The 12,239-nt window shown below is 40.9% G+C and overlaps 1 protein-coding gene across 2 annotated transcripts in view; it reads right to left on the bottom strand.

Moving 5' to 3' along the window:
- PPP2R3B (protein phosphatase 2 regulatory subunit B''beta) overlaps positions 1–7,920 on the bottom strand; it is a 47,182-nt gene extending 39,262 nt beyond the window's left edge. Inside the window, exons 1-2 of one of the 2 annotated variants that reach the window (XM_061377862.1) lie at positions 7,808–7,920; positions 5,650–6,100 (exon numbers count right to left, since the gene is read on the bottom strand). In XM_061377862.1, the coding sequence (XP_061233846.1) occupies positions 5,650–5,997 (348 nt within the window). In that variant the 5' untranslated portion in view covers positions 5,998–6,100; positions 7,808–7,920. Of the gene's footprint in view, positions 1–5,649; positions 6,116–7,807 lie in introns of both variants that reach the window. The other variant, XM_061377863.1, reaches the window with a different exon arrangement.
- Positions 7,921–12,239: the final 4,319 nt, after the last annotated feature.

Genomic DNA, 12,239 nt, shown 5'->3' with positions numbered 1-12,239 from the left:
CTTCTGAGTTTCAAATGCAACTGCCACTTTGAAAGAGGACACAAGATCACTGTTTCTTCTAACAAAGCACAATGTGCAAATAGAATTGATACTACTGCTAAGAAAAGTGTAACATTTATATCCCAGGGCATAAGATGCTGTTAGAATAAAGAGCACTACCAGAAAGCTACAACAATGAATAACTTTCAGTCTCATTTATACAGAAATGAATAGCTAGTTCTCTAATCAGCATAACGATTCTTTTGTTCCAAGCTGTTCAGTACAGCAAAGCTTAACAGCAATGAAATGTACTACCAGTGCTACTTATGCTGACTACTGTTATTTCACTACACTTGAAACTAATAATGATTTTCTAGGAAAACATATAGCTGCACTCTTCCAGACCTTACTATGAACTTCTCTCTGCCCTTCCTTTGTTGGCACCATAGGAGTTTTATTGTGAACACAGTAGTGCTGACATCTGTCATAGTACCTTGTTATCATCATTAAAGTACATCAGTTTGATACCAGGTTATTTACAGACTGCCTTTAAGTCATGGGCTTGAGTTGGAAGCCAAGTCCACCATCTTCCCCAGTTAGTGATGGGACACGGCACTATTAACACTAGCTTTGCATAAAACACTGTTAGGGAGTGTTATGTGCTAGACCACACTCAGCCCTTCACAGTATAACCTGGAGTGCAGGAAAATGCTCAAACTACTTATGTAACCCAGACTTAGTTAACATTGCTTTTACTATTAAGGTATACAAGGTAGGAATTCAGACACAGACAACATACAAGACTACACACTTGAAATGTCAAGATCAACATCGAAGCTTAGTAACCACTGAAGTGAAAAGCTGGCAGGATTCAAACCGTCATTCCTTCTTACTTTTCTGATGATTTATGAACATCTTTTATCTCCTTACTGCTATAAGGCAGTCACCCCCCAAAAACACAACTTACAATACACCTGCAGAATGTGGAGATGGCCTTCCATACCATTCTAATGGATGAGGTATAAGCCTAGCTACCTACCCTTTAACTCAAGCCCTCAGAACTTACTTGTTCCAAAAAGGAACTGTTATTATTATGCTCAAACTTCTGTCCACATTAACAGGTTTCATTCTAGCCTCCCTTTAAACTAAAATAGATTCTAATAGTATCACTTCATTTGAATCAACTAACAGTAACAAAAATTTCGCAAGAATGGTAGTGCTGAATAAAGCTATGCAGCAATATAGAAAAGTAGTAAAAAAAAAATCAAATTATAGAAATATGGAACAATGAGCTTTAATTAATTGTCAGGGGATAACAAGCAGGAACAGTATGTTTATCAAGCCAAGGATATACAGAAATCAATCTGAGAAGTACCTTTATATCAAAGGTTGACCCTGAAGAGAAACAGAAAATAACTTTGAAGCATTTCAGATCACATCACATTCTCCCTGCAGCACCACCCCCTGAAATGCCCATAGGGAATTCTGTGAATTGTTTCCCCAGATGCCTTGCACACCAGCTGGTTAGGATTAAACATCTTGCCTGCGGCACCTTTTAGGCCTTGAGGCCTGGTATTTCTGACAAGGTGATGAACAGTGTACAACTGTGTATACCCCATATGTTTAAGATAATCTAGAGTGCCAGAAACACTGTTAAATCCATGTACAGTAGTGTTAAGGGTTAGAAAAAAGCTATTCTTCAAGCTTGAAAGTTGCAGCTCTAGAATGTCCGTCCTTTACAACGATACATTCATAAAATGTTAGAGTTAAATGCTGGGATTTTCCTATGCCTCTGATTTTCTGTTATTTTAACACATTTAGTGCATACAAATCACAAGCGTACTTGCGGAATGCCAAGTGCTATCAAGCCTTTCATGTCGCATAACAAAGATGACCAGAACTTTTCTATTACAGTGCTTGTACAATGAATGCAGTCAGACACCGACCTCGCTCTGAGCAACACCATGCAAGTGAAGGGAAGTACTTCTGCTAGAGGAAAAAAACACCACCCTATACAAATACAGTTTTGTTTTCAGTTGCACTGTAAGATGAAGTCTTCATGGTAGAGTTCTGTCTAGATTTCAAAATGTATGTGTGGATTAAGCCAACAGTTCATACTGAAGTTGTGTTTTTCCAGAACCTGGCTTTAAGTGCCCTGTCCAAATGAACAAATTCTGAGTTGAAGCAGCGCTTTTTGCTCATCTTTAACATAAAGACCATGTAGGTTCTTTCATTATCTGATCAAAATTACTTTGGACTTACTCATCAGCGGAGAGTGGCTTCAACTATGTTGAAAGACAGCAAATTCTACTCTGACAAGACATTAGTGTTTCAGCCAAAACCACGTGGCAACTTCTGAATTTTGCATAAAAAAATAAGCCTCAAACTTTAATTACAACCTAACCTCTGAAAAAGAGGAAAAGATCCCCTTAAATACAATAGCTGTCTGCTGAAGTACTTTTAATGCTGTTTAACAATTGCCATCAGAACACTAACTTGTTTTGCTCATAAGCTACTGTTTAAGGTATTAAAGATTAAATATCTAATTAGTTTCAATACTAGTCTTCCAAGAACACTTCCCATTCTGCAAAACATGTTTTTCTGACAAGCAGAGAAACCTGAAGCATGAAAATGTGGTTTCCTGCACATTCATACTTACTACTTGGTAAACCAGAGGATGGCAGCTTTCTGTTATCAGCTTTATTGTTTTGTGTCCTTCAAAAAATTTGCAGGAACATTTAAGAAACAGGGAAAGGTGTACAGCAACCTTATCCATAATCAAATGTAATGATTCATCTCAGTAATAATGAAAATGTATCCTGTCAAAATGAGTTTACTGTTCGTACACTGTATTATGAGAATTCCTGTATACAGTAAGAAAGGATTTAATAAAAAAGATGCAAAAGTTGACTTATATAGTCCTAAAATAAATAATTTTCCAGCTCTTTATAGCTGTTTGTAAAAATACCACTGCTCCTAAAATCACCCTCAGGCACACAGAGTTGAACACATTAACTTCTACCATTTTCTAGGGGTGCTATTTAGAATTTACATTGGTATTACCTACAGTAATACCAGTAAGACCTACAGTACAAGTTGGGTTTGTTTTGGTCGGGGTTTTTTTATTTTTTATTTTGGGGTGGGGGTGTCTATTGGTATTGGTTTGTTGGGTTTTTTTTAAAGCTATCTGAAATATTTTCTTCCATTTACAGAAATGACACACGGACCTCAAAGTCAAATGATGTGGGTAAAATTATTGTGGTGTGATCTGTGAACCATTATTAAGTGCACAAAACCAGCTACATTACTTTTTATGCTGCAGTGGGCAGTTCCTGGATGTATGAGAAGGGGTATATTTTGTTTTCCATGAGAAAATAGACTGTCATGGCAGAACATGCAATTATGCAACTCTTGGTGGTATCTTAAGATCTTAAGTGTTGACGCCTGCTCCAAATGTAACTTACACTTCCTTAAAGATTAGGAAACTTCTGGATGAAGCTTCAGTTTAGCAGAATAATAAAGCCATAAATAAATTTCTGATTGCTTGGTAACTTCCCCCTGCCCAACTCCTTGTTAAAAACCCCCAGCCAAACAACAGCCTAACCCTCTAGGTGCTCTCTCAGCACAATACAGACAATTCCAATTAAAAATGTTCTCTTCATTAACCTCTTCTAGCTCTTTTTACAAAATCTACTTCAGGCAACCAGCCAAGATACACAACATGAAATACAGTACATGAGTTCGCAAGTAAGTACATCAAGTAACAGAGGCTTTTAATGGAAGCTCTCCCTTTGCTTCCTTTTATCCAACAAACAAACTGAGCATCTGCTAACTTTCCGCATTTCACTGGAACAGGAGACACAATGATAGGAACAAAGTAAAGCAATAAGTAAATCAAATGTCATGCCCTGCAGTCTAGCTAGTGATAACACATAAAATACAAGTCCCCATTAGTATAAAGTCAATCTAGACAAATTACAGACTGGAAGTGTGATGTCTTGAAAGTAAAAGGTGGTAACTTCAAGTTGTCAAACTAGATTTGAAAATTCGTATTTACAAAGACAACAGTACTCATGTTGCTACTCCTGCAAGTCAAAAGGTTAAGTATATACATTCAACACACACCAGTAACAAACAAGTAACCCATACTCTTGAACATCCTCAGCTTTGACCTCTCTACCCTTACCAACCTAAACAGGGATCCCTGGGCCACCACGAGGTTTGGCCAGTGTACTAGTTAGATACCAAGAGATGTAAAGTGATTGGGAGAGATGACCACGTACCATGTTATTAAATTATATGAACTTACGTCCCTACAGCAGAAAAAGTTTTCCTCTTAACTCTTTTCATGTAATGCAGATCCTATATGCAATTCTTAGTTTTGCCAGTGACCACAAAATTCTCTATCCAGTTTTGGTTTTACAAGTTATAAAAAGGGCTAGAAATTAGAATGAACTGAACTGCAAGTTTAAACAAAATCTCAGGTTGGGGGGAGGGGCGTCATTCTTGCATAGAGGGCATTGTTCCTTAGAAAGGAAGCAATAAGTACCATGCAGTACGAAAACAATTACTTTGTTAATATGCAGATTCAGTGGAGCCAAATTTGAGTCTTGTACCAACAATAGTGCCTGGTATCATTAGACAAAGGAATATTTGCAGTCAAGACAGTATGTTATAAAAATAACTGCAAGAAAACACAGGGACTTACATTTATTCACCATTAGACTGCATTTAACAGTAAAAGGGCCTCATTTAACAGTGGAAGAGCCTGTTAAAGTGTGGCATCTGAAGCATCAACACCTGCTTTTGAGTCTGGCAAAAGTTAAACAAAAGGTATCTAGCAACTGGGATCTATTTAGTAGACTAAATAGCCTTTGTAAACTACCACATCTGACAGAATGATAGATTTTTGTCTTTTACAATGATTTATCTTTCTTCAACTTTAAATATGGGTCCTTTCCCACACCAGGCATTGCTCAGTGGACACAAGGACATTATTGAAAGCTACTTTTTAATTACAAGGCTATTTCTAGCTTTTCCACTGTCTTCTAGTTTGTCCACAATCTTCCAGTTTGTTCATGCCTACTAAGGAATAACATAACCTTATTGCATAGGAGAGGCAGTATTTCGGAAAGCAGCAATCATGTTCTGACTTTTCCTTACCTATGCTGCATACACTGAAGCAAACATAACATGTAAATTAGTTGCAACTCAGCTCAGTATTGCATGATGTTTGAAATTATAGCTGAAAACCCGGGTAGATATAACAAATCCAATCAGCTGTACTGGATATGGAATCTTTAAGATGCCTTCCACTCTTCAGTTTTAAAGAACAAGGACAATATTGCTCTTGATAGAAAAAAATTGGAAATAGGAAAAAAAAAAAAAGGCATTTTTCTTTTTGTGTCTCATTTTTCATTTTGTGTCAGGCACTCATAAAAAGCAACAGAGCTGCAAGCAGCCAGGAGAGTCTTTTGGAAGCTTCAACCACCTAGCCATTAGACCTGATGACACACAAGCATTGACATTTTATGGTCAATGCTGCTGCTTCATTCCACTCCAGACACCTCCTGTGGAGAAACTTATTACTTCCAGGATTTGCCAATACTACAAACACAAACTTCACTTCCATTTACACAGATAGGACTAATAAGAAAGAAACAAACTTACTACTCTGTTTCCTGAGGATCGACGTGGTGCTCTAACATTAGAGTTATTTCTTGGGTTGGCTGGAGTTGCCAACGGAAGAGTATTAGAAACTTGAGGAGGACTGTAAGACATCAAAGGTAATCTGGTATCTCCAAATATGCATTGCTTGGAACTGGAATTTTTATTAGTGAATCTCCCATTTTTACCATTTCCTGAATCTCCACTACCAATCTCTGGTTTTTCCTCATTCTTGATTCTTCTCAAGCAGTCCTTTAATGTCATCTGAGTTGCAGGCTGACTCAACCAGCACAAGAAGAGTTCATCCACCTTCATTTTCAGTACAGGCTGCAGAACTTTCCCAGGTGACATTTTCTACCAGTTTCCCTTTTTACTGGGTCAAATTCGAAATAAAGGTTTGGCAATGATCTACTTATTCCACTTGACTCTCAGTGTTCCACATACTCCAAGCTTCCTGTTAAGAAAAATGCTATAATTTAATTTTACAGTTTTAACAGTTTTTAAGATTTACGGTGTTGACATTTATTTCCTCAACACAGCAACAGGAGTTGAGATACATGCTAACATGTGACTACAACAACATTTTGTAAGCATAAGCCATTAATCAATCAGAGTCAAATCCAGAGGATTATTTCCTTTAAAAACATAGTGTGGAAATGATGGAGACTGGAGAGAAAGAAGCTGCACTCAGACTTTCTCAAAGAGTTATCCAACAAATGTTCTCTAAGCATATGTGTTAAAAAACAGTTATTATGACAAATAGCCTCAAAGATACTTATGATTGAGCCTGCTAAGAACTAAATGTCTAAGCAGTTTATGCAAAGCCTTGGTGACAGTGCAATTGAGATGTAAGAAGCAAGCCTTTCAGTCAAGAAACTGAGAATAAGATTGAAGGCTTAATTTTTATTCTGAAGTCTGTGCTTCTGATTTAAAATCTTGCATTGCATGTTGCTGCACAAGATGCATTCCCACATGAGTGATATCCAGCTGAATTCCCGAGATCCTTCCTCAGGACTTGATTTGCCTGCCCACTTGGTATCACACAGTCATTTGATATTTTAAGAACTGATCTATTTGACATTCACTTTTACAGTCTTTTAAAAGTCAATGTGAAACCTGATGTGACTCAAGAATTGGGCTGGTATGATTTCAGGTTCAGTTGCTCACCTGAAACAAAGAGAATATATATTGTTTTATAGAGACAGAGAACTGGAGCAGAATATTGAGAACAGAATACAAGTTACTATCATAATCTCTGCAATCAAATTACTTAGTGATCTGGTGCAGTTTAACTAAACCCTATTCTTCCTTCTGTTTTTTTTTTTTGTTGTTGTTTTGTTTTTTAAGACTTCATCAATATTTGATCCATATGTAGAAGGCAGCAAAGATCACAGAATCGTTATGGTTGGAAGGGACCGCTGGAAATCATACGGTCCAGCCCCTCTGCTGAGGCAGGGCCATCTAGAGCAGGTTACACAGGAACACTTCCATCCAGGCAGGTTTTGAATGTCTCCAGATGGGGACTCCATAACCCCCCTGGGCAGTCTTTATCCCATGGCAGAACTACATGTCCTGTAATACTGCACCAGTTAGACTTTTTAAAACTTTAATGTTTAATAACAACAATTAAGTTAATTCCGTTGCTGAAATTAAAGGTCCCGTTGTTCCACTTGTTTTTCAGATCAGCGTTTTGACAGCGCTTACAGCTGTGCCAGACAGCGTCAGGCAGCGTGTACCTGGGCCAGAAGGCAAAGGGTGCCCGGCGGCACTAGCTGGCACCTCCTGGACGGCAGACGCAGTGGCCCGGAGCAGAAAAGTCTCCCGCGGGCTACACAAAAGCGGCGGGCTCGGAACCAGTCGCGGGGTGGCGCCGACTAGCCCCGTCCCTGCGGACCGGACAACGAGGGGAGGGGAAAACGAGAGGGGAGCAGCGCGGAGCAGCCATGCCACCTGGGCGGGACGAGGAGGAGGACGCCGCCGCCCCGGGAGCGGGAGAGGAACGGCCGCCACCACACGCTCCCTCCACACTCCCAGAGACGGTTGGTGGCAGGCGCTCGGGCGAAGGGACAAGCACTTCCCCCTCAGCTTGGAGGCCACATGGCAACAAGCGAGCCCAAGGAGGGATACGAAGGACACGGGTGAAACCGCCACCGCCACTCACCTGTACCGTACCACACCGCCCCTCCCGCCGCTGCCTTCAAACCGGCACCTCCTTCCGGCCCGCCCCGCGCGTCTATGCCTCGCGAGAGTTCACCTCTTCCTCCCCGCCGGAGACGCGGCGGATGGTCACTATGGTAACGAGACGGGGCGGGGTGCTGAGGGTAGGGGAACGCGGCGTTTCCTGCGTGCGCCATGACGTCATGGCGGCGGGTTGTGGCGGTCAGTTCCTTTACTCCCTGTTAGTGCTCTGTGTTCCCGGTTTGGCGGTGCCTCCTTCAGCGGCGGGTGTGGGAGTCCGCCTGCGTTACGTGGCGGGGTGGCGATGGGCACAGCCCGTTCACCTGCACACCGAGGTTGGCCTCTGCTTCAGCGTAGGAATCATAGAATCAACCAGGCTGGAAAAGTCCCAACCATTACCCCCAGCATTGGCAAGGCCACCACTAAACCATGTCACTAAGCGACTCATCTACACAGTTTTTGAACGCTTCCAGGGACAGTGATTCCACTGCTGCCCTGGGCAGCCTGTGCCAATGCTTGACCACCCTTTTGGTGAAGAAATTTTTCCTACTGTGCAGTCTAAACCTCCCCTGGTGCAGGTTGAGGCTGTTTCCAGTTCTGTCACTTGTTACTTGGGAGAAGAGACCAACCTCCACCTCACTACAGCCTTGTTTCAGGTAGTCGTAGAGAGCAGTAAGGTCCCCTCAGCCTTCTCCAGACTAAACAACCACAGCTCCCTGAGCTGTTGTTCATACGTTGGTTGCTCCAGACCCTTCACCAGCTTCCTTGTCCTTCTCTGGACCAGCTCCAGCACCTCAGTATTTCTCTTGTAGTGAGGGCCCCAGAACTGAACACAGGATTTGAGGTGCAGCCTCTCTAGTGCCCAGTAGAGGGGGAAAATCATTTCCCTGGCCCTGCTAGTTACACTATTTCTGACACAGACCAGGATGCTGTTGGCCACCTGGGCACAAGCTGGGTCATGTTCAGCAGCTGTCCATCAGCACCCCCAGGTCTTTTTCCACCAAGCAGCTCTCAGAGCCGAGAGACACAGGTTGGGGGAGTGAGGCACTCAGGCTGGTTGATTGGGCCCCCCTTCCCCAAAAGCTGCCGGTAATCAGAGATCACACCAGTGTCCCGCTCCGGAAGTGGAAGTGGAGACAATGCCAAGTAAAAAGATAATTCCCTTATTAAGAGAACAATGTATGTCGGTCTCTTTTGCACTGGCCAACATATACTGGAAGCTTAGCGTTGCCAGCCTTCACCTACGAGGCTCTCTGGCACACTCATCAATGGGCTATTACATAGCTGATCCTTTGCCCTGTATGTTTCTTTTAATTTGTTTCGTATGCCAGCAAGTCATCTGTGTCTTTACATCAGATGTCTATTTCCACTATTCTGTATTTTCCTCATGTGGCTACACTTCACTCTTGTTTATTCATTTCCTTTACAGTGAGACACTCCAGATTTATGATGGGTTATTACCACAAATTCTTGGAACGTTACTACTGTGGAACTGAAGCTGTACCAGAGATGATATCATTTGCATGTTACAGTGGTTTGAAGGGAAGGCCTAAAAATGCAGAGAATATTAAAATAGGGTAAGGAAGTGAAGGAATGGGATTTTTTTCTCATCTTTGGGGCTTGGAGAGAGGATATGGGGTTACAAAGGGCTGAGGAGAACCAAAAGACTACATGCAATGAGAGAGACATGTTACCACATGTTACCTGAATATTATTTTGATAATATTAAAAATACTACCATTTTATGAGAGTGTTAATTTTGTGAGTGTATCAGAGAGCTTTGTTATACTGCTGTAGACACTGAAATACATTTTCACTGAATTCAAGAAAACCTGTAGAGTGCTGAAAGTTCTTAAAGAACTCTTCACTTTTCAAAGCAGAGTAGGACTGTGTTTCCTGCCTGTTGGTTGTTGAAGTTTGGAAAGTAAGGTTTTAGAAAACCAAAGTGGACAAAATACCACTACCTCAAAATGGAGCAGAGCATTCAACATAACGGAGAGGAAACAGATGTTAAAGTATAGATAAATATATCTATATATTTATTCAAAATATGGATAAATATTATCCATAAATAAATATTATGCAAATAGCCGTAAAGCAAGGGAAAATAAAAACTCTGTTATGGATAGCGGCAAGATTTTTTGGCTGAGAACTAAAGGGCTGAATTAAGAAGACTGATAGCAGAGCAACAGACATGGAACAAAGAGGACTTTTAAAACATTTTCAATGCCTTTGAAGCATTCCTTAGTGATGGTGTAGCCATCTGTTGATTGACATGTTGAAGACAGGTGGCAAGAAGGGGATCAGAGAGTGAGTTGACAGAGTTGTAGAGTTGCATATCATCTGCATAGAGATGATGCGCTTTGTTGAAACTGGCAATGAGATCTCCCAGAAGAATGTGAAAAATAAGAAAAAATATGATCTGAGAAAAATTGAGTATTCTCTTGTGCATGCTGGTGTACATTCAAAGCAATTCTAATTCTGAATTTATTAGAGTTTGTCATGATTAACATTAGTATGAGAGAAGAATCAATTCCATCTATCTTCTGTTAAACAGAAGACACTTCAGGCATCATCACCAGCTTGTACCTATACCTGCAGTTGACAGGGATATTTTGAATGTGTCTCTGGATGGATCAGGTCTACTCAGCACATGGCAAGTACACCCACCCGGACAAAAGCTCTAACAAGGACCTGACAAAAGCAGTGTATCTACTGCTAGAGATGCGTGTTTGCAGACATAGGAGCCCAAACTTGGCCAGAAGTGGAAAAATATCTGAATTGAACCTCTTTGTTAAGATATTTCACCAATAATTGAAAGTCCTTTTTGAATGCTGTTTCCATGTTCATACTGGCATGGTAAGCACAGCAGCTGATAACTTATGTGAAATGTATCTACCTGATTTAAGGATGGGCTCCTTTAGAAGTCCGTGTAGCACAGTACCTCCCTCCAGATAGTGTGTGGAGGTACTAATGCTGGTGCAAAAACGGAAGAGCCACACTGGCTTCCAGGTCTTGTTGGCTCTGTTTGGTACACCTCATTTCTGACCTTGTATTACTGGTCCTAACACACAAGGTGGTATTAGCAGCAATGCCAATATACACTAATGACTAAATGTCAAAGTCTTTCTTTGCCTTTATTACTGTTATGGTGACACAGGGCAGTAGTGTTAATTTGGAATATTCCTGTTCCTAACCAGCAACGAGGGCTGGGCTTCTTCCCTGATAACCTTCGGTATGTACAACTTAGACATACCACCATGAAAGAGGTGTCTCCACTCCCTCTCTGGTTGGTGGGAGTAAAGCAGCATTTCTAAGGACTGATTACTATTATCCTGAGGTAGACATTTAACATAGGTGAGATATAGCAGACTTAAAATTGCCTGATCATCTCCACTAATTAATAAGAAGCTTAATTAGTATCTGAAGTATACAGTTATATTTTAGAAGTTTAAAGTTAGGTAGGTTAAATGTGTTTGCATTATTACATTTACATGATTGCACAGGGCTGTGTTAGATATAGTCTCATCTTGTCTCAAAAGCAGAGTCATCATTGTTCCACAGGGTGTGTGGCTGAGATGGAACACATGCTTGAGATCAAAATGTAGTTCACTACAGGATCTTTGAGTCCATATTCTAGAGCTTTTCATATGCCTGTCATATAGGGAAGAGAACTGTAGTACTTACTTAGGATGTTATTTTAAGGAGAATATTGCATTTTGTTCAGGTTTCTTATAATCCTTTGGCTGACACATTTCATAAATTTCAAATTTAGACATCTGAAGTTTGGTTCTAACCTATACATAAGCATGAAATGACTGTGTCCTGATTTCCTAATGTGCTAACTTAGGTGGAAGTGAGTGTGCTGAATACCGCTCACAAGCTGGTCACTTTTATTTAAGTCATTGTAATTGAAAATTTTGGACAGAAGGGCTCACTGAGATTGTGCTGCCAAGGTGATGTTCCTTGTAAACACGCAGTCAGAGGAACTTCAGGGGAGTATAAATGTTGCTTTCCACTTAGTGAAGGATAAAGTCTAGGATGCTGTCACTCAAAAATTGCTAATCCTGGTACTATTTGGGGGAGAATGGAGAGGACTCTGTGTGACTTATGCAGCCTCATTTAACCTGAAGAGAAAGGCTAAGAAAAGAATAATAACTGGGAATCGCTTAAACTATGCACTCATACCAGCTAACCATGCCACTTCATCCTTTATTGAAGCAGCTTACCAGAAATAGAGCTAGGATGGTGAACTACAGGTCATATGGCCTCCAGAAGTAGCCTCATATGCGGAACAAAAAATGTCAACAATGCTGACTTGGTGCACATGTTCAAGAGCCAGCAATGCTCTCAAAGAGCCTGATACTGAGACTTGAAGCTTGAATTTTCTCTTACCTCCTACCACTTTGAGGTAG

This window comes from Neopsephotus bourkii, unplaced genomic scaffold (assembly GCF_033783945.1).
Source record: "Neopsephotus bourkii isolate Nb327-2 ecotype Australia unplaced genomic scaffold, CSIRO-AGI_Nbou_v1 NB_1760, whole genome shotgun sequence".
Lineage (NCBI taxonomy): Eukaryota > Metazoa > Chordata > Aves > Psittaciformes > Psittacidae > Neopsephotus > Neopsephotus bourkii.
The sequence above is the reverse complement of the archived record's forward strand: the minus strand, read 5'-3'. Positions and strand labels throughout refer to the sequence as shown.